Here is a 23,768-nt window from a genome sequence, read left to right on the forward strand (position 1 = left end):
GAATAATCAATATGGGGCGTACCCGCGCAGAAATCCTAAATACTGGGAGGGGAAGATGCAAATTGCTCCATTTACCACGCGCAATGAGATTTACCAAGCCTGAAAGTAATTGCGCGTATTGTGATTGCGTCTGTATTTAATACGTTCGAAAGGAAGGTGCTAATCTGCTGCTGCTGTTATTGTGGCAAGGAGGCGACATCCAAAATCAAAGAATACGCAGAGAGAGAGTCTTTATTCTGCTGCATGCTATTTTAAAAATGGTTGCACAAGTTTTATTAAAGGCCACTTTTTCTTTAGTTCTTCGCCTTATATCTTTGGCACCTTCTCTTATTGTGCCCCCCTCCACTCGCCCACAAGCAGGCCAAGCCTTTGTGCCAAAACTTTGTATTTTATTGATTACTTATCTTATTGAACGTGAAATCATCCTTCGTAAATTACATTTAATTAAAACCCGTGCTTATTAATCACAAAACACAGGTTAAACATCATGACCAAATCTGCTCCGTCCCGCTGTGTCAGCATCAGCGCAGAGACTGCAGCTTCGCCTGAATTATGGTTCTGCGTTAAATCGACGGCGTAGCCGACGCATAGGGTCGCGGTGCGGCGTGCGTCGCCGCGTAGCCTACGCCGACGGTTCTGCGTTGGTGTGACGCGGAACCATAAATCAGCCTGTAGTGTGCGCTGTGCGCTGTTCTGAACACTTCTCTTCTTTCGGATTACGGTCCCGTCTGTCACACATTTACTGTCAGTGTTTGCTATATAATATATAATATTTGCAATATACTGTGGACATCTGAATAAAAACATAACTCATAAATAGATGAATCAAAGCGCTCTCCAGCTCTGTGTCTGATGTCTTTTTCTCCTCAGATCATGCCGAGCACCGCCGGGTCACGTAAACCCGACCAATTCAATATTAAAATCAAATTCGGTCCTGTGGCCCGTTTTTCTATTTCGTATTTTTGATCTGTGCCTAAAATTGAAATATGAAAAACCGGACGTTTTTCCATTTTTTGTGTTACCAACTGCATTTATTCTATCGCAGGTTTTCTCCGATATTGCGTTTCTTTTGGTAATGTTTAAATTTCTTTGCTGTAGTTCATGAATGTGTTTATTTGCCTCTTCCACTAATATCTCTAACTCCAACTCGTTCAATTTCATTTTGCGCTTGTGACTTGTGACTGTGCTTTCCATCCAGACTCTCCATGGCGCAAACGTAAGACGCGCAACACCTCATTTAAATACTGCAGTTTGCACCTGTTATCAATTGCGCACGCAATCTTAGTTGATCACCCGCAAACCACGCAACAACTGCACGCGCAAACTTTTTCAGTGCACACGCAATTTAGTACTCTTTATTTAGGATCTTAGTAAATCGGGCCCATAGTCTTCATTCATGTTATTTTAATTTTCTTTAGAAGCATCTGTTGTTTTTTACCAATTATTTAATATTTATTATGGCATTAAGGACACTACACACTGGTGGAGAATGACTACCTGCTAGAATTAACAATGTAAACTTGTTCATCTATATGATCTTTAAATGCTGGTGTTAGACAATTGACTTGTGTCGTAGATTTAAAGTCATAGGAACGTATTGATGAATAAGCGATCCAGTTTCCTTACTGGAAACTGAGATTTTCCTGTTTCACGTAGGTTTTTGGGAGAGTAACCAACAATAGGGACTAAATAGCTTTATGTCAAGCTGCTGCTGCTTCTTTCATAAGACCAAACCAAGAGAATATCCCTTTAATATCCCCGTGACAGCTTTCAGATTTATGTTGCATCACTGGGAGATAAATCTCCCCCCTGCTTTTTAAAAAGAGCACTGGCTTAGCTGACAAAATATACTGCAGCAATGCAAGACAATATGCGTGGAGTCAGTGTAAAATTACTGATAATCATACCCTTTAGGAATAATTCATCACTAACCACCCTCAGACATTAATCCAATTTTAGGGTCATTGATGAGTCAAAAACATGCAATTTAAGATCTTTGTTTCACTGCTAGTCATGAAGTCGGTTTAATACATATAACACTATCCTGCTCACTTAATACTAATGTCACTTCAATTTGGACGTATGTTGATATATTCATCGAGACAATAATTTGATTTGTTTAATTATCTTTTAGATTTGAGTGACTGTCGTACTTTTACGCTCAGATGTTGTACTTCTCTCAAAACTCAAAACTTTGCTGTCATACTCCAAAAGCCCCAGCATGTGAGCAAGAGTGCTCCGTTAAACTCAAAACCTCCCTTTTGCTCCCAGATTTACTGTGTCACATACAAATGTCTTTTACTCCTCTGTGGTTTCAGGCATTCTGCTCTTTCGCTGCCATCGGAAGACAAAAAGCTAAAATCCAGGAATGGAGCTTTAATACAGAGGAAGCCAGAGTACAAAGGGAAACCCTCCAATTGGAGTGCAGAACATTTGCACATGCAGCAGCGGATCTGAGTGCAGAGATGCAGAAGCAGAACATAATTTAGCACATAGACACATTTCTGGAGTGCACGGGCAGAGTCTTGAGGTAGAGCAGTACATTATGCAAGGGGGAAAACACACAAAACATCTACATTATTATTATTTTTGCTTTGTTTTTCTTAATAAATATATTCATTTACACACCCCTTCATGATTGCACTAATAAGTCATTACTTGACTGTAGTGGTTTAGCACACATGCAGGGTTAAGTGTTTGTGTCCCATTACGTTTTGTGGAGCATGCTCCAAAGCACTTCACAGTTGGTTGCCTTTCAGCTGTAATCATTTCAGTTATTTCTTTGTAGCGTCATCCTACTCACCCTTTCTGTCTGATTTCAGGCTCTCTTCCCTGGACTGTTCACTAATGCCGTTACACTTTTCTTTTTTTTTTTTTTTTTTTTTCCCATTTCATCTTTAAGAACAAACTCCCCTCTGTCACGTCAGAGTCATCAGTTCCTCCAGAGTCTTGATTTGCCCCGTTCAAGCAAATGCAGCAGTGCCGACAGAATCCTGTTACTCTTAGGGACAGATTTGTGTAGACTGGAATGTGTTCTTTAGGCTACTGGCAATCAGTATCATGTAGGCGGAGAGTCCCACTGAGCGCTGACAAATGTGTCTAAGTCCCAGAAAGGACAGCACTGATGTAGGATGCGTTGGGTCTGATTTAATGGCCTTTGTTCCTTCATGTGATCAATGAGGCTGATGGGAACCCATACCACCATGAACTGAATATTTCCCGCGTAGATGTGGATCCCGTAGTCATGAGGAACAAATCTTAATCATGTGAAATGCTGCCTTCTTAAGATTTCAATATGCAGATAAATACACTTGAGTTTGTTTTTTTTCTTCAGTTTTTTTTGTCAGGAGTGAATGAACTGTTAAATTGCTGGTACAAGGCATCGTCTGCATGTGAGACTAAACATCCTCCAAAAACACCCTGGCCAAGAGGAAAATCAGGCACATTCTTCATTCATTTTTAATAACTAAACTTAAAAGAACCCTTTACAAACTGTAAGACTTGTGATGTTTTGTACTGTCTACTGACTGTGTTCGCTCGGTAACCCTTATTTCATGTCTTTATAATGCACATTTTACCTAGGAAGTTTTAAGACAAGGGAATTCCTTAGGTACATAAAATCAAAATACTGATACTTTATACTGATACATAATAATCACTAGATGTGAATTGAAAGCACATATAAGTATTACAGTTATATTACTTGAGTTGGCCTGGTGTTCTGATGGTGCATGTAACAGCAGAGTTTAGCTTTATTCAGCACTTTTAAGTCAATCACCTCTTTTCACTTCAGATGCCACTAAAGCAAGTTCTTGTCAAGTAACTTGAGCAGCATAGACTGACTGATGAGTGAACTAAGTTGATGAACAACCCAAAGAGCAAGACGTCAGCTCAGTATAGTTGCCACCTTCCTCTTTCTGTGTACTGATTAATCTAGTGGTAGATGTCTGACGCTTCACAATTGTGTGATGAATTCACACATTTCTTCATTGGTTTCATTCATTCATTGAATTTGGTTGTAGTTTACTTGCTGCAATAGCGACAAAAGAAGTTACCATCCACATATCTTTTTAAAAGTGGGAAGCTATTTTGGCATGTTTAAATTTGCAGGTGTCATGTCATCAGCAGATAGGCATTCAAAGCTTGGAGGTCCTGCTTGGAATTTCCTCCTCACTGCCCTAAACCCTGACACAACATGCAAAATGCCTTGCTCACCTCCAGCTTACATACTTTTACTCTTCATATTTTGTCTTTGTTTTATATAGCTGATCTCATCTCTGACCTCCCATTTCCCCCCGATGAAGTAAAATTGCTGAATATGTGTAGTCAAAGGAGAAAACAGTGATGGGCTTAATAAAGACACGAGCAGTGGAGAGGAGGAGCTCTGAGTCTTACTGCAGCTGCTGCATTGGCTATCTGCTCAGCAGTGGGGAGGGGCTGAGGTAGAGGGAGAGAGAAAGGGAGACTGGGGAAGGAGGGCAACGCTCTTGTAGGGAGATAGGGAATGCCCGTTAGTTGAGTCTGCCGATAATAGCACATCAGCCAGTGTGCTGTTATAGGGGGAGCAGAGCGCAGGCAGTGCGGAGGACTTGGCTACTGAGAGCGGAATGGCTCACTAGAGAGGACAGGATCTGTCAGAAAGAGACGGACACAGATAGAGCACGTGAAGAGAGAGTGCATCAGCACATGTAGAGAAGAAGAGGACTGAGAAAGAGCAGGATATTGGCAGGAGAAGAGGAGAGGTAAAAGTTATCCAGTCAGCAAGAGAGCGCGGAGCGGCTGAGAGTCACTGGGGTCTCGCAGCCAGGCACATCAATAAGCAGCGCAAGGAGGAGAGTGATATTACAGGAGGGAGCACTGCAACTTCTTCCCAGAAAAAAGCAGCAAGGGTAACGCTTCTCAAAGGACTCTCCTGCACAGCTTACTTCAGGATTATCAGAGCAAGGCAGCGGCACTGAACAGAAGACACTTGCATGCACCAAACGTACCTGTGCAGCTCAAGTTCAACTCACAGAGACTTTCTGAGGTGGACGTAGTGGTGAAGCTGCGTGCCTTTTTTTTTCACCTTTACTGCTTCAAAGTGCGAAGGAGTAGAGATTCGGAGCGCAAGTTGTTTTGTCCTGTCATCTCAGAGACTATGTTAGACTGTGCGTCAGAGAGCTCCGTATCATCAGCTGCAGCCCCAGAGCATGGAGAAGTCCAGCAGTGAGGAGTCAGCCATTCACCGCAGCCCCTCCGTAGATAGCCGTGACTCTGATTTTCCTCAAGCCTCCACGTCTGGTCGCCCATTTGGCGGCCGCGGCTTCACTGCCGGCGCTTTCTACGGCTCCACAGGGCCGCGCAAAAACGCACAGCAGGGACAAGCTGGAGCGGCAGCTGACGCCAGTGCCGGAGACAAGTCCAACAACAAGTACAGCTCCCCCAAAGGCAGCAAATACGTGGTCTTTTACCTGGATCTATCATTTGTGTTCCTTTTAGAATTCAAGAAGTGCAACATGGCGAGAGGCTGCCTTTGCTGCTTGAAGTATATGATGTTCGTCTTCAATCTCATCTTTTGGGTAAGTAGCTCATTATCTTTTTCTTACTTTTTCTTGCATGGTTGCTGACATTTCATCCTGTTGATGGGGTTGTTGTATGGCATCTGAGATTAGGCTGACAAAGCATGAGGGATTCCATATAATTTTACATGTAAAAGCTTAGTGTTTAATACTTTTTTTTTCTTTTTTTTATGTCATACAGGAAACAGTACTGTATGACACAATGATGGCTGTCAGGGCAATCATGCGTTTCTAATTACATCAGCGTGTTTATGCTTATTCCTCTCTGTGCAAGTTACTATTCCTGGATGCTATGACAGAGTGTGTGGCATTGCACCAGGCCTCCTTTTGTATTTAGCGGGGTGTCATTTACAGTGAACGTGGAGCTGAATTGCACAGGTTTTTTATGCAAGTGATAGAATACTGTGGGGAAATAGCTAGGCTTGTTGGCGATACATTCATGGGATTGGATTTGCGTGCTTCACTTTACCATTTACTCTTCAATGAAGCCTTGATCAACAGTAGAGCAACTGCAGCATCTATCGTAATGAAATTATGCAACTGCAATGATCAAATCCAAAGACTTAATTGTCTTTTAAATGTATAGTTTACACCGACAGTAGTAATTCTGTTTGTACTCTCTTTTTTTTTTCATTCTTTGTAAGTATGCAGCAGGTTGTGCGGCGTGTACCCATGCACGGGCGATACTTGTACACGTGGGCATCCTTTGAATGTTTACAGAATGGATTATAACGCTTATGGGTTATGGGGGAAAAGGCTTTTGTGTGGATGCAGTGAAGCGTTAAGTGTAAAAACATCCCAACAGTGGGGACTCCATCAACCAAGGCCCATAATATTATTGTACGTATGGAGCCCTGTTAACTGGGACACAGTGGTGGCATTAGCCTGAGCACAGCTGTGAGCAGAGTAGTATTTAAAACACACATACACACACACACACACACACACACACATACACATACACATACACACAGGGTTTCCACATCAAATCCAAATCTATCCTACTACCTATTCCATATATAAAAACAGACACTATATCTGCTGGCCAAACTCATGACTGAAGGTGTGGACCATTCTGCTACTGGATGACATTGCCTTGATTCAATGGATATATCTTAACCCAGATCACAGAGGCAGCGATGAGAGCGATGGGCAGATATACAAAAAAAAGCTTTATATTGTCCCTCAGTGTTTGTCTAATGGGATGGATGGGTCATGATGAGTTCATTATGCCAGACATTGACTTAGTGTGATCCTCAACTCAGTAAGCCCCAGTAAGTGTGAGAGCCCCAATAAGTAGCAAGTTCTGATGTCACTACCGTTTCAACTGGATGTCATTTATTGAGTGGTTAGATTACTCACACACACAGACACACACACACACACAATACTGGGTGTTTGTTAGAGCAAAACCTAAATGGGTTGAAATGGAGTACAACTGTGTAATGGCATTAAAATTGTTTTAATTTGGAAAAAAAATGCTTTGCGGGTTGCTGCTTCTACTCTTTTGGCATGATGTTAGCCACCTGGCCAAATTCAATTTCCCACCACTTTCAAGCTATTTGGGACACTGCTTTGAATAGATGTGGACAGAACTTTCTCTGTTGTACATTCATGTAATAAGAAAACAGGCTAAAAGTTGCACACATCATAAAACGCTCTCTGCTGATTCCTGGGTACGGCGGCTCAAACCTGTACTTGACGCGCGACAAACACGGGGCCACCATAAGTCTCCTCTGTTATCTTGTCTAGCTCCACTGATGATAGATCAGAAGCTGACGAAGTGCATATAGGTCAGTTTTTAGCAGAGGTTACAAAGTCATTAATCCACTTGCTCCTTAAGAGCCAGTCCCGGGAGGATTTGCGTGAGGGCTTTTACAACCCTGAGTCTTTCCAGGCTCAGTTTATGCTGAACCCGCCTCAGTGGTGAAACCCCTCCGCTAATAACTGGCTGCTGCACGCCACTAATACGAAGGTAGAAAAGAGGATTTGGATTTTAAGGCCTCCCGTAGACATGGTGCCTGGGCTCTTGGAAGTAGTTCACAGTTGTCCTGAGAATATGCAGAAGCTTTCTCTTTTGTGCATGAGTGTGCTTGCCTCATGGGAGGGGGCATAAGGAACTTGAAATGGCTGTGAAATGTTCTACAGCACAACTCACCCCCCTGCTGAGCACTAATTGAATTTTTACCCAGTCAATGCTCATATGATGACAAACCACCATACATTCTTTAATTCCAATACATTGATACTATTGTCTTCCTCTTCCTACTACATCATTTTAATGACATTTCAACAAGCTTCCCATGGTAAGAGGGTGAGGTAATATGGCAGCTCAGCCAGCATGACAGTTTGCAGATCATCGGGAGTCACGCGGAAGTGTGGATTCTGGGGCAACGGCTCCAGTTTGATAGTGAAAAGTGCAATAAAGGGTTCAGTCATCAGTGAAGGCGGAAATATGGTTCTGCATCAAAACTGCGCTGTGCCTACGGCGTGTGGTTTTCGTCCACGCAGACCACACGCCGTCACCTGCGCCGTCACTGACGTGCACCTCCCGAAAATTGTAACTACGTGCCGAGCGACGCAGACCACACGCAGACGGAGAGGGCTGTGATTGGTTCACTTGGGAGCAACGCATTTCCGGTTTCCGGTTTGAAGCAGTCGTGAACTTTAAGGGCTCTTTTCTTCGTTTGTGTGATTTTTTTTTATTTTGGTTTTTTGAAGAAAGAAAAAGATTGCTAACTAGCGGTCGCGGGGTTACTGCACCGCGACCAAATGGAGAGACGGTGAAGTCCGAAGGGTTCAATACGGCGTCCCGGCTGCGGCGTGTGCTCTGCGTTGGTGTGACGCAGAAGCTTAATTCAGCCTTGAGGGGTTCAGTCTTCAGTCGGATATTGTACCCAAGCACTCTGGCTGTCACCCTCAAAACCTTAAAGTCCCCAAATCTGAGGACGTTGATAAGAGAATGCTAGGATGAGCAAAATAGGCTTAGGGTTCATAGGGGTAAGGGTGAGATGTATGTTGTATCTGGTCACCCGTAGGACTGTAATGTCCCTGGCACTCAGTTACCAAAGCTGGACTTGAGGTTGGCTCTTAACATCTAACATCTCATCTGAAAACTGATGTAGTTCAGTAATCAGACACCAGGTACCCCACATGTCTTTTCAGTCTTACAGGGCTCACTCCACAGTCACACATAAGATATCCGCCTTCCTCAGAAGTGCAGTCACCGTCCACTGCTCGGAGCTCACTCTGGTAACTTGAAACACAAGGTAAACAGTGGCAGGCACTCCAGGCATCTCCATACATGCGCTCATCATTAGCCCCCCTTCTCCAGCAGTTGTCCGTGACCATCTGGCTTCTCTTTCTTATGAGGGATTAGAAGAGTCTGGGCTGCGGGGGGGAGTTTCGGGCAAATTATAGCAGTATTGGGCTGTGCAGTTCAGGATTGAGGGCGAAGCTCTTTCGGAAAGCTCAATGCGAAAGCCAACATCATCTAAGCAAATGTCCTTTGCACTATGACAATGTTTGACAAAGTGCAATTTACTTGGGAAGAGAATCTGTTGTGTTGCCTTTCCCAAACTCACTTTCAGAGTCTGTTCGACCAGCTTTACAGGGTAATTGATGTTAAGTCTTATTGGTGCCAGTCTAGAAAGCGTATCATTGCTGGTGTTCTTGCTGGGAGCAAGGATTTCATCTTATTATTGTGTAGTGCTCTTTCAGTACTCAAAGCATCCACTGCTAAACTAATTCAGTATTCACTTGGCTGTGCACTGCTGTTTTTATTTACCTTGCCCAGTAACACTGAACATTTATAATGTAAGATGCAAAAATGGAGTAGAAACTCCTCTCAGTTTACCAGATCACAAGCAGCATCATTTTGTACCGTGAAAGACAGGTCATACGGTAAATGCATGGGCCCACCCCAGCCGTGTCATTATCATGTCGTATCAAACTTTGTTTAATATTCATCTGTAAAGAGAAAGCATCAATTCCTGTCCTACAGAAACAAGAGCAGTAGTATCAAACCTGGTCTTCTGTGAGAGCGGGAGAAAACCAAATGTGTTTAACATTCATGAATTCCTATGCTTACTTAGGGGATTGCTGGAGGATTTATAAACCATTTGGTCCAAGGGACCAAAAGATTAGGTTCACTATCGATTTAATCACTGAATTTGACTTTTAAGGTTTCAGATATACCTGTGCTTTAATGCTACAAAGAACTATAGACAGACTTAGAGTGGTTTGTAAGAAGCGTGAGTTCAAAAGTATGTGTGAACGTCTGACTTTATATATTCATCCAAACCACTTCTTTGCTTTATCTTGGACTGGAACACCCTGGGGTTTCAGTCTAAGCAGCTCAAGCAATTTGCCTGTTTTTTTATTATATTGGTTTGTGAAAAGCTCAGTCATCAGTAATGGCCCAAGAGACTGCATTATAGTAAACAACTTTACTTTTTACTTCTCTTTTATCACAAATAGATGTGCTTAACTCCATCAGTCACTGACAGGCTGAACAAGGAAACTGGTACATAGATGAGACTTGGGTTCGCTCATGACGAAGAATGTATGTGAAACTGTCAAATGAATATATTTATTTAAATCAATCAAACAACTGTGAACGCTTGGTACTTGAGCTGATTCGAAATGGCAAAAAAAAGAATAAAAAAAAAGATCAGTCTTAACCTGGCTGTCTTACCTCATTTATAAAGTCAACATCTCTTCTGGAGAAAATAAACAATCACAGCTGCATGTTTTCAGAATCCTATTTGTGTCATAGTTTTATCTTAACATTTTCTCCAATATATTTGTAAAAACAACAATGATATATTCATATAAATTGTGTTCAAGTATTGGATTTAATGTTTCCAATACAGGAACTCAGGCATTTTACAGGTTAGTTGACCTGCTTGGTAGATGTAGATGTCTCCATGGATGTTCATTTGTCCACTAGATTATTTTGGAGATTCTTTTAATTTGCACCTCTCTCTCCAGCTGCTTCGATCTCCGTGTTGTTTCGTGCCTCTCAGCTCATTAGCTCATGTTGCATATCAGTTGGGATGTGGAGCTGCTGTGTTTCACTCTAGGGGGTTAAGGTAATACAGCAGGAGAGCTGGAGGAGCATTTTGCACTTCAGTGCAGTTGGGAGGTGGTGCTTTTCCAGGGAAATTAAGATCCTGAACCCATCTCTGATCCCTGTTTGAATGTGATGGGATTTTTTTCTTTTTTCCAGTGAGTAAATAATTTAGTATAGAGCTTTTTAAAAAAGCCTCCTCACACTGTATATCCATTTCAAGTCATAGAAAATTCATTTTAAAAATTTCAATATCAAAAAGAACATTTTATACTTTCTTATAAGACTGATGTCTCTCAGACAAGCTGATAAATTCAGCTGTGCAATCAGGGTGCGCCCACTGTTCACATCAAGCATGAGACCGGGGGATCAGTGGATTTCAGTTATTTTCAATCAGAGTTTTTGTGGTCGCTACAACTGCAAAAAACATTAAAAGAGTAACCACTTATCAGATAAATGTATTGAAATACATTATACAGAAATATGGCCCTTTGCTTTCTTACATTTAAAACTATATGCTTCAAGCTCTGTTTTGAGCACCAGCTGCCACTGGTCTTAGCTGTGTGGTGCTGATTTTTAGAAACAGGTGAACCATTCAGATGCATCTAACAAAACAGTAGCTGTGAGGAACAGGAGCTGCAGCACATTGACTACCTCATCCATCGTGTTTCTTTACTCATTTGTGCTGCACTGGGGCTAGTATGGAGCCAATGATCTCATATGACCTTTTAGCTTTGACCATGAAAGGCACCTTAACGCTAGATTATAGAGACAAAGAGCAGCCCAAATTGTTGGCATCATGATGTTAGTTTCTTCAATATCTCATCAAGATCACCTATACTGTGTCTCAACCTAAAGATTCATCCATCTTTCAGGGCCCCAGCTTGTGAAACATAACTTTCTTTTCCAAATACAGGTCAGACGGGTTGAGCAGAGAGAATGCGCGAACAATGAGCGCCATTCGTTTTGCACTCATAAGCAGAATCTTTTGTAATGACTATCTGCCAAATTGTGCACCTCAGGCGATGGGGAAGGCAGCATCCGTGTTGTGTAGTCAATAACGTGTTTATATTGCTGAACTGTAACAGAGAAAGTATTACCATAGGTCATGTGTTTGGTTTATTGATCAGAAAGGTTTTTGAGTGTTTTGTGTTAGAGCACACCCCAAACAAGGCTGCTATAGATGCTAAAAATATCAACAAAGGCAGTCTAATCTCTGCAACCAGAGCAATTTCACATGTCATTGTTGAATTCAATTTAATACAAACAGAGTGAAAGAAAAAAGTAGTTAAAAACCCCTCTTTGAAAATGTGTTCAGTTATTTCTTTTCGCATGTCCTTTACTATTTATCATACTATGTTTTGGACTTGTTGGGGTTTAGCACAGTAGAAAGACAAACAAACAAATTGAGCTCTCTCATTTGAGCACAAGCTTTGGCTGCTGCAGTCTTTGTCTGGGACAGGCATCTCTTAACATACATTACAGCTTCATAATGCTTTGTTAACCATTTCCACTAATGCAGAACACAATCAGCTTTTATATGCAAACCATTTTCTTTCATATTTATTTGAACTTAGAGCAGCATCGTGTTTGCTTTGAGACAAGCATTCTTTTAAATCAACTACATTTTTAGGCAATGCATTTGTCCATATGTTGGAAGAGTGCCTATCTATTTTCCCATTTTTTTCCAACTTCAGGATGTCCAATCAATGCACACCTGCATTCGATATAAACTTTTAGAGCAGTTTTCGAGGTCAACTACTGAGCATTTTCCAGCAGACTACAGTTAAATCAATGGTTCCCAGTTGTTCCTAAACACCAGCCCTGGTGAGGAGGCCAAGATTTATTTATGTTTTTTTCATTTTGGTCTTTCCAGAGCAAGGATGTTTAAGATTTTTCTTGTGATTTCATAACAGATAAAGATGTGTTTATATACAATCTTAATATGCATTAAATTGTGGTTTTATTTTATTTGACAGATATGTTTTATTTCCCATTGAATCAGTCACATATAAAAAACTGTTTCCAGGGGGAGATTAGAACTCTGTTTGCCGTTAAATCCATCAGATTTAGATCTTTAGTGTTTTGGGTCCTTCTCAATTCTTCAGAAGTTATAAGCTGTTGGCTGAGGTACGTCCATGCCTGGCTCCAAGCCCAATTTCCCTGGGGTTGCTACCTGGAGTTTATTCAATAGGACCTGCTTCTTTTCCCACAGCAAACCCACTCAAACAACCCACATATCATGCTTGAGAGTGTGTTTTCACTCAGCACTCTCCTTCCCATCACTAAACAGTTAAAGACCGAGGACAACCTGGGAAAATACAACACAATAGATGGACATAAGCATCAAATATGAACAGATTGACTTTGAGAGTGTATATTTTAAACCTGTCATTTTAAATTTGGGTCAGGGACTCATGCTTTTACTGCCTGAATGGTAATGAGGCCAGGACACAGCTCCAGCATGGCTCCAACACTCCACATTGTTGGGGAAAACAAATGAAAGACAGATTTATGTCTTAAACATTAGCTCACGTATTGATGTATTGAGCTGAAGCATTGCAGGTTACCCAGCTGCCTTCAAGCTCAGTCATACAATCAGCATATTGTAGCTTCTTAGATGGAATTCCATTAAACATTGAGAAAAACTGTAGTTTTATGTAGAATGTGGTGTAAAATTCAATCCATCTGAAAAATGTATTCAGCTGTTTGTTGTGATTTGAAATAGATGCCATATCTTTTTGTTTCCAGAGTAAAACCCAGATCTTCATCAGAGGAAGTTGTTGCAGTGTTCTCGTTACGTCTGATCCAATTCAAGCTTGAGTCTTATTTGATGTGCATGAGGTGTGCTCACAACACGCTCTGATATTCTCCCTGCAGAGGGAAATGCAGTAAGCAGTCAAGATCCGTCACCGCTACGGAACCAAGATAACAGACTGGCAGAGTGTAAACCTAATAAGGACTTATTACTGTTTCTACCTGCATGTAGATTCATCATCTCTCTTATCACTGCAGAGCATTGGCCTGTCCTCTTCACTTTGACTGAGTCTTATCACACAACTAAAGTAATTGGTTCCACTTGTTTATTTCACAACAATTTTCAATTACCAGTTGTATTTCCATACATCAAAGAGAACTTGCTTCGCATCTGTTCTGTTTCAGAAGATATTGTGTTTTTATGTCTTGTGAAATCTGAAATTGGAAGCAGTCTGGTAGCCGGAAGGAAGCAGGATCCTGTTTTAAAAGGAAACATGAAACTCTAGCCTTGTTCCATCACTTCAGTAGTGTATCTGGAACACTGAGGCATGTTTCTCTTTAGAGCAGACCTGGTGACTTTATTGTGTTGAAGAAATGCATGAGCCTTGTGGTAAAGTTGTCAGAAATTATACTTTTTTAGCTAAAGTGATGAGCAGGTAATTATAAAAATGTGTGTCTTTGAGATAGAGACAATAGGAATTATTGCATTATCAATTATTCAAGTAAACAATTTTGATACAGGCCATTTGAGTTTAAATATATATCTTTTTTACTACTACTACTACCATAAGTAATATTATAACTTCTCTTTTTAAATTGCAAACATAACTGTATCCATGTGCAGTTGCAGGAAACTGTTAATTAAATAACAAATAAAGGGGAAAATTGGTGCAGAGAGCCCATTCACTTGCAATGAGTAATTCGCACTGCCTGTCAGTTATTATTATTTCTGCACAGATGCCTCCAATTTTCTTATTAAGCCACTAAGACTTTAGGGACAGGTCAGTTTAGATGGCTGCGAAAAGAGAGCCAGTGGAGCACGGTGTGGGCACACTGAAGTTAGGTAAAGAGGCTCATTGAATGAGTTCATTATAAGGTCAACTTCACCTTAACTAGATAATCTCATTCAGCTACAATGAACCAGATTAATTACTAACCTAGACCTTTTGGCTGTGCATGCACTCATCGGTGGAGTGTGATGGGACGAATCCCCACCACTGTGCTCAATCCAGTAATCATTTCAGACGTCCATTTGTAGGTTCAGCCATTAATGTCCCCTCCACATCACACACGGTGTTTACTGGCTACAATTTTAGACCTCCATTATACCCACATTTTGAGTGCTGTCTCACTGGTTGCATATTCTTCTTTGAGCACTGTTCACAAGTGAACAAGGACAGATGGGGTGGGACAGATTTCTCTTCCAGTCCCCTTCTGAGAGGACAGACTGGCAGAACCCAAGATGCTGTACTTTTCACTGGTGGGAAGAAGTGAAGCATGAAGGGAGGGAGAAAGGGGAGGGTGTCTTCACTGGAGCAAGAGAGGTGAACACACTGATCCTTGATAACAGCTCCCTGAGAGGTGAATCACCCCACGCTCTCAGATGTTGTTGTATTTCTCTCTCTCTAGCTTTTTGTGTCACCATAACATGTCATTTTTGTTTTTCTCATTAGGACAAATATGGAAATGATTTGTAAAAAAAAAAAAGAAAAATTGGCAGAAATGGCAGAAAGATTTAAATATGTAAGGGACACATTTAATACTTGGGACTTTTATGGCTTTGTTTTTCAGTGAAATAATGTGTTTGGTTTTTCCTCCAGTGCTAATGTCGAGTTCATTAGTCTAATATGAGGCATCAGATAACTTTAGTATCTCCTCCCACCTCCTGCAGACCATTGCATAGCTTCCTGATACATATGAATTAGACAGTAGGAGTTTCAGTCCCTTTTGAAAGTAATCCGTTTCAAGCCTTATGTGAGCCAGGTGCTCTATGAGAAGATAAAAGGTCATTTAATAAGCATAAAGTAAAGGCTTTTGACAGTGTCCTGTCCTATCGAGCCCTGAGATACTATCAGCAAATCCTTCAAGATGGGAGATGGGCTCTCAGTCGAACCAATTTGGATTTCAAGCATATTCCATCTAGGATTTGAAAATTAGGAGTCAAGTCAATATCTTGAATTCTTTATTTTCCTTAAGTAATTTCTGAACATGTGCTTCAGTGTAGCTGGGCACATTATATTTGTGGAGGACGCCACTGGAAGTCAGGAAGAAAAAAGCCATGAAGCAGTTCATGTTGTCTGTAGCCCCAAGTTTTTTGTTTTTTTTTATGTATTTATTTTTAATATTTTATAAAATATGGAAACAGCTGATGAGAGTAATAGCAGCAGCAGGACGTCACAGGTAGGATCTATATTTGCGAGATGAGTAAACAGGGAGACGAGGAGATCTGTGAGTTACTCAGCCTTGGAGACGAGGACGCCGTTAACCGGCGCATGTCTGGAACCACAAAGGATGGTCCATTGTTTGAACAATTGGCCACAAAAATGACAAACCGGGGCTTTGCAAGAAGCAAAACTTGGCAAAAAAAAACGCTAATCCCAATGTTCATCCATCCTTGTTTTGAAATTCACACCTGTGTGACGCAGTATATTACCCTGCTGATGTAGGGACCATATATCATTCTACATGCCCACACAGGTTACGTTATGTTTCGCGGTTAACGTCTCCCGACTCGCCTTCGCTCCCCTCAACTTGCTTTTAAGCATGAGGTGACTAATAACACGCTTTGCGTTTATATTACCAACGCGCATTAAACATGTGTTCATGATCCAGCAAAATTATCGGGATCCAATCTAAAAACGCCTTGTGATGATATCTTAGTAGGCTCTTCAGCAGGAAAAGGCTGAGAGAGCAGAGTTCGGGATACATAAGAGTTAAGCAAACAGATGACGAGTGGATGCAGGTGCACCTAGAGAATAGCAGCCTGTTAGTTGAATTAAAATGACTAAATTAGTACTGTAGGTTTTTCCTTTTCCTTTTTTCTCCTTTTTTTCCTATGTTTGTCTTTCGACAGCTCTGAGCTCCCCAGCCTTATTAGCTGAGGTAAGCTCATAAAGCAGAGTTAAGGTTCATTTTCTGTTTTATCCTTCTGTAATGTACCGGTCTTAAAATGGTATAACAATGCCCTGGGTTTCATTAGCAAACTTGTCCATCCAAATGGAACTATCGCATCTCCTCCATTCATTTATGAATTAATTCAAGAAAAAATTACAATCCCTGATTCCTATGGTGACACTGAGGGGGGAATTTTACAGACAAGGTTAGGACCTACTTTACTGCTAGAGGGAATGTTCTCTGAAAACCAATACAAATATGTTATAAGTTATCACCTTTCATCCTTTGATCAAATGTATGTATCCCTTCGGGACTACTTTCCTCCAACATGAAAACCATAATCCACTGGACACGAGGCATCACCCAATGATTTAAGCATTACTATCTTTTAAATCCTACGGCCTTTCATTTCAGCCCAACTGAGCGCCCATAAGAGATATTGGATTGGTGACTTCTTCCAAACACCAAAGGAATAAGATCTATGGAAGAATGGTGTTCTTTCCAACCAGGAGACGTTCAGAAACTTCCTGAATGAATGCTAAGGCACAGTGTAGCTATTCTGGTGGCACATCTTACTAGTACACATTATGCTGCTTTTCACTTTAATATGTCAGCCTTTACCCTCCAGTGCTTAATAAAATCAAACTGTGATTTTGTAACTCACCATGACACAGGAGTGTAATTGAGTTGCAAGTGTAGATAATGATGATCTTGGAGTATCCATGTAAATCTGATGTAAAAATGGCCGTATCTCATGTTAAGGTTATTATAACTTTTTGCTTCTTTTACTATCTGGAGCCTATTAAGTGGTCCATAGAAGCACATTCCTGTTGCATCATTAAGACACATTTTCTTTAAAATTGACAAGGGAAGGTCTTTGTTGAGAAATCATGTAGTTTATTGAAAAGAAAGAAATGATTTCTCTGTCTAAAAAGTAATCTTTTCACAATAATTTAGTTTACCTAGAAATATCAAGTAAATACCTTTACCACTGAGGAAAGATTCAGTAAATTGGGCTTTTCTCCAGCAAGTTAGCACATTTGTTTAATGCCGAAGAACTGAGTAGGCTGAATTTTAACGAAGACGAGTCACAAGCGTGCTGTGGCCATCATTATGGTGAGAAATCTTTGTTAAAAGTTTAAACATCTCATGCTGGTCTCCAGCAGTGTGGCTTTATCTGAAATGGTTTAATATATTTTTTCTTTATATCCGCTGTGGTGGGCGGTCAGCTTTATCGCCCATACAGTTTCTCAATGATCGTGTGTTATTTTCATCTGTCAGACAAGAGTAGCTTCACTCACAGACACATTTATTTACCAAGGATGAGCACTGGTAAGAAAGAACAACAACACATCAGTAAGCTTTGAAAGGCTTTGCCTCTGCATGCTACAGAGAGATGGAGAGTGTATCTGGAGGGATCCTTTCTCTCATTATATCAGAGTCAATCTCACATAGACTGCTGTGTCCTAACGGATTCAGCGTCATTGTGCTTGTGAAGAATGTGGCGTTAAGCCATTTCAGAGGAGTTTAACAATATGATGCATTTTGCTGACAACCTGTTTGTGTCTTTGCAATATGCACTGCATATAATTCCAGGAAAGCCCGTGTATATGCATATTTACGTCTTAATTCATGTAGTCTGCTGCATTTGTGAGTCTGCATGCCAACATGAGAGGAGATTCCTCGTTATTTCTTTTTTTTTTGTGTTAGGTACTCTCAGCCACCAACAGGTCTCACCAGTCACAGTGCATCAAGCCAATTATTACTGTCATTCTGATTTCATTTAGCTTTCGCATTCCTGTTTTTACTGTGTAATTGGGAATGAGAAGTGAACAAAACCAAAAATCTGGTGTGAAGGACGGCTGCCTTTTTAAATGGGGATCTTCTCATGATCCGAGTCATTTCTTATAAACAATTTCAACCTCTGTCTCAGGCTCAACTGTAATGTCTCTGGTTCAGTGGCCATGAAACAAACACAGCTCTGAAACCTACAAACACTTGGCTTTTGCATGGTATGAATAAACAAGCTAGGACAAAGTGGATTCAAACGGGTCAAACTTTGTCCTCTTTTTGTATGTAAAACCATTTGGTAGGATTTTAAACTTTTATATGATGGTGAAATAAGATGTTCCCTTATTTATCTGACATTTATGGGGAAATTCACATCGTTGCAGACGTACAGGTACACACATAGAAACTCACTCAGACACGAGTACACACTTTGACCATGTAAATATATATGAAAAAAAAACATATATATGTGTACATGAAAAAGTAAATGTGGGGGGATATTGCACATATATTGTTTTTTTAATGTTGTTTTTGGTCTACTGGGAGCAGAGCTAGTTGTAGAGTCTGACAGCAGAGCAGAGGAAGGACTGCGATACCTCTGTAACACAGCGTGGGTGCAGAAGCCTCTCTCTGATGGATCTCTGCAGGGCTCCTACAGTCTCATGTATGGGGTGGGAGACATTGTCCATGATTGATGACAGATTAGCTGTCATCCACCCGTCCCCTACCACCTCAACAGGATCGGGGCTACGGCCCAGAGCAGAGCCAGCGTTCTTCACCAGCTTGTTGAGTCTCTTCCTCTGGGCCGCTCCAGCAGACAATGGTATCAATCAAACCTCTTCGGATTTTTCTTCAGGCCATATTTCTGGGAATTATTTCCCAGGACTTGGTTGGGAGACTGTGGACATGAAACTGTGTTGCATTTTTTACTGGAAATACAAGTTGTACAGTAATTCCTTAGACATGTTGGCCTTGTTCCAAAAATCTAACACCTTTCTGGAGTTGTAATGAAAATGGCATACGGTAGAGTCTTACTCTAATCCCTCTTCCACAGACTGTGACTCTTTCATAATCAGGTTTATACACTACCCACTTCTTCAGAAGTACAGCACATGCAGTATAATGTGATATTGTTTCGAGATAAAGATGTAAAAGTTAGATAATTCTACTCTAATCTGGTAATTAATGTTAATTTGGGGTTGGCCATTGATTCAGACAATAAAAATAGGCTACACACACACTGACATCTATCATCTGTGTTGATCAAAAGACCATCATTGGCCACCTCTGCTCCTTGTGAGATTACGTTTAACAAATAGGAGAGTCAGTGCTTAGGTATCTTAAAAACACTCACCTATGTTGACCGAGCTCGTTGGGCTGCAACATAAAAAAGAGGCTGAACAAACAAATAAAAAAAAAAGTTTTCATTGTTAAAAAATAACATTAAGAGTTAAGATGTGTGAGGAACCCAGCACCAACAACACCATGCAAACTGCAAACTGCAGCCAGATTGGTGAGCATCATGTGAACCATGCCAGGAAATTATATCCAAAACCTCATAGGTGCATCCAATGGAGCAATTGCACTGACTCAGCAGCAGAGATGCAGAGGGGCATAATAATCCACAAGAAACCAGAGTTGTTACTTAAGATAAGGGCATCATTTTTCTGTATTCGAAAAGGAAACCGATAAAGCATAGCCTCCTAACCGGCCTCATCCTGAAAAAGGTCTATGGACAAAGTGACAAGTCACGATGGAATGGATCAGATTTGGATCCATTCTCTGCCTCATTTGTTCCGTTTACACGGAAAAGAAACTATATGTTGGCAGCTGGCAGCTGACGACACCGTGACAATACGCCAGACTCTTTAGAAGCAACACCTGTGTGGGATGTGTCTGGCAGACTTGTCACCTTACCATTATCCGGCCCGTCGCTGAAGGAGCTTTGGAGGACAAAACAGATAGGAAACACATGGCATGACAGCAGGGCACCACTGAGCAAATTACCAGAGTCAACTCCTATGATGTTGCTCCCGAGGTTCGACAGATGCACAAGCAGATTGACAGAGTATTTGTTACTATTGCCTTACACTGAGCAGTGCTTTTCAAACACTTGCTTGTGTCCTACTTGAGAACTGTCCTTCACAGCGATTGTTTAAATGTGTGTGTGAACCCCCCAAAAAATCCTCTGGTAAACAAGCTCGCTCTGAGGATGGTTATTTTTCTGCTAGAGTGGGAGAAAAGGAGGAGCAATGAAGGAGGAGCGACACACCTGTTGCAGGAGCCACTGGTGGATGTGCGTGATGCAGTTTGATTCATGAAGGAACGCAGTCGGGCTCATTCTTGTCCCACTTCTCAAGAGATTTTTCCAGTGAGTTCAACACAAATAAATCTGAGCAACTAACAAGACTTAGCATAACTAAGATGAAGGGTGCACATGTGAATCTGTACTCGGACTTCACATCAGTCTCGTGTATTTTCCCACTTAAAATGCCAATTGCATTTTTTTGTAAAGGTTTCCGAAAATCGCAATGTAGTTGTTGCTCATAATCGGTCAAATCCTTGAAATGAGTATTAATAGCATGAATAGCAAATTGGTGTTTTTCTTTGCCACCCTGCATGCTCTGGTTGTCAGCTTCATGACATGCTTTTTGCAGAGACCACACTGAGAAGTTCAAGCAAATGATCTAGTATTATCTACTTCTCTGCACATCTTCTCTTAGCAGGCTATCCCAATACACTGCAAATGAAGAGTAAAGCAGGTGACAGCAGTCAAACAAACTATTTTATATGTTGAATTTCATTACTGGTGGACTGAGAGGGATGGTTTGCTGAGAGATTTGTTTCTGCAATTAACTTTTGCCTGCAGTGTAAGATGGGATTGTTTTGTTTCTTGTCTGCAGCGAGCAGCATGTGGGAGAGCGCTGTTTGTTATCAGAGAACCTACAAAAAAATAAAGAATAAAATGAAAAGAAATAATGAACAAAAATGTAAGTTTCCGTGTTGTCTGGTTTGTTCTGCGTTGTCCGCAGCCTTTTTCTTCTTTGCTCAGCAGGCTCTTGCCAGCAGAGCTGTTCTCTCTGCCTGTTCGTTTGCAGTGAGGTTGCTTTGTTGCATTTCCTTTTGCGGTGTTCAGTTGGTAAAGGATCTGATTGTTCTTTGAAGGTGTTCAGAGCAGGTTCTGCTTCAGGCTGATAAGGTGGGAAAACCTCCAGCTGTGACTTGCTCTAACAGAGGCATATACCCTAGTATATACTCAGAAAATAGCCAGAAAACAGTCCATCCAGTTGTTAAATGAGTATTTACTACAAACAGAATCAATAAGGTGTTGCCATAGTTTGAACTAATCATTCCCAAGTTCAGTAAATTAGAAGCAATACAAACTTGCACTAACGTTTATTTCAAAATCTAGGATAGCAGCAAATCATGGAATTAGTCTCATATAAGCAGAATTAGTTTTTCATGCCTTTGGCTGTCTGGTCATTTACCGCGTTTAAACAAGTAGTGTGAGCTGTAGAAGCATAACTAACTGCCGGACCAATATATTGATTATTTAACAGTGACTCTGGGCTATCATGTATCAACTGCTCAGTCCTCTCATGTAGCGGATTGCACTTCCCAGATCAGCAAATGTGTAGTCATTCATGTCTTGGTGTTTATAGATTGTGTAAAATTGCGTGTTAATTTTCTGTTTTTATTCAGTTGCTTAATCGAGAGTAAGAATTGTCTAATGAATCAAAATTCTGCCTATATTATACCTTCGTTGTATTCTCAACCAAAAACAGTTCAGTATTAAATGCACTAAAGACAGTTTTTGATTGAAATGGTAAATCCCTGCTATCCGCTTTTCTCTACCCTGCATTTGCCCGGAGATCTGCTCTGAACGTCAGATGCTGTTTATCCAAACAGCCACATGAAGCCCGGGTTTACTCTGAGTGGAATAAGAGCTGATAGCTACTGTAGCGAAGCATTGGATGATGAGCTGCCCCTGCACAGAGAGAGGAGTGGGGAGGAGACTTCAGGAGGGACAGGTGTTTACAATAAAAATGTGGAGGGGGAAGCAAAACAGTTGAGTGTGCAGCCATTGGGAAATGATGTTGGGAGCAGCCTGCTTCTCTATCAGATGTATTACCTGTCATCCGTTTTGTAAACCGCTGTCTCTGATGTGCACCACTTTTTTGTTTAAATACTGCAGACTTATCTGGGATGGAGCAGAGCACTGAATTAGAGCAAACAAACACAAGCAACATATTTGTTATAGTTATTATCATCTTCACCTCTGAGTGACTTCTTCCCCTCGCAATCGTTAGTGTACACAAAATTAAAAAGAAAAAAAATGGCTCATTCTCATTCCGATCTACGCTAACAGCCAGATGTCTTTTCTTTTTTTAATATATTTTGCACTTTTTGAGATACATTTGTTCTCTTCGGTCTGTTGATGTATGCTTGCTCCAAGCATAAACAACCTCATGCTTTACTTCCACATAAACATTCTTAAATAAGATGAATCATATATTTAACTTAAAAAAAACCCTCACCCTGAATCATTTGAAAACGTTAAACATCTGCTTCTGTAGTGTATGTATAAACCATATGTATGAATTCTGTTTGAAGGTACATTGTTCATTTGCAGTAAATATTTAGCTGGTCAGAGATGACACAATGCAATATCTCCTGCTCCAACTGCAAGGTTGCCAGGTTTTTTTTTTTTTTAAAACCTTCTTCACTGAAACGCTTTCTTATATTTTGTACTTTCCAAAGATTGATTTAAGTTTCACCAAATATGAGAACATCAAGAAATGTTTGAGAAATGTCTTCTTTTTTTTATGCAATGAAGATATAATTATTATCATTGTAATGCTGCAGAAGTAGTCACTTACTTGTCCGCAACGACTTGCTAAATTAATTTAATACGAAAATAAATTGATGAAGATGGCTCCCAGTAAATATACTCCTACATGTGCATACACATATTACCGTACTTAAAAGCATGTCTAATTTGTGTACAGAGATTGACAATGTAAAACAATTACGTTTTGCTTCAAAAACATGTCTGGTGAAAAGAAGCGGCCTGCTCACTCCTCAGGTTAAGATAGGTTAAGAGATAGCCTCACTCCTTAAGGTTGGCAGAGGATGGCAATGCCCAGGACTGTAGCTTAGGTAGGAGCACTGGGTGATATATAATGGGAAAAAAATTGGGGATAAAAAAAAAAACAAAAAAAAAAACATGTTAGTTTTGTTATAAAACAGCTACTGCCGCAGTAGCTATAGAACTTCTTGCTCGTAGGAATGGATATCAGCAGCTGGTGCTTAAAGCTAGGGTCTACGATTTTACATATTGTACATATTGTACATTTCTATCAAAATCATTTATAAGGTTGTTATGGCCCAATAGTGTTAACCTATGATTAGCATATGATTAGCAAAAAGAACCAAAAGAAAATATTTCTTCTATCTGCTGTAATCCTGCAAGGAGT

General features: G+C 40.7%; 1 protein-coding gene across 2 annotated transcripts in view; it reads left to right on the plus strand.

Moving 5' to 3' along the window:
- tspan9a (tetraspanin 9a) overlaps window positions 1-23,768 on the plus strand; it is a 229,208-nt gene that overhangs the window by 139,402 nt on the left and 66,038 nt on the right. The window contains exon 3 of one of the 2 annotated variants that reach the window (XM_061721380.1): window positions 5,479-5,558. In XM_061721380.1, the coding sequence (XP_061577364.1) occupies window positions 5,496-5,558 (63 nt within the window). In that variant the 5' untranslated portion in view covers window positions 5,479-5,495. Of the gene's footprint in view, window positions 1-4,498; window positions 5,559-23,768 lie in introns of those variants that run through there. The other variant, XM_061721379.1, reaches the window with a different exon arrangement.

The sequence above is a fragment of the Cololabis saira genome, chromosome 5 (genome assembly GCF_033807715.1).
Source record: "Cololabis saira isolate AMF1-May2022 chromosome 5, fColSai1.1, whole genome shotgun sequence".
NCBI classification, from domain to species: domain Eukaryota; kingdom Metazoa; phylum Chordata; class Actinopteri; order Beloniformes; family Belonidae; genus Cololabis; species Cololabis saira.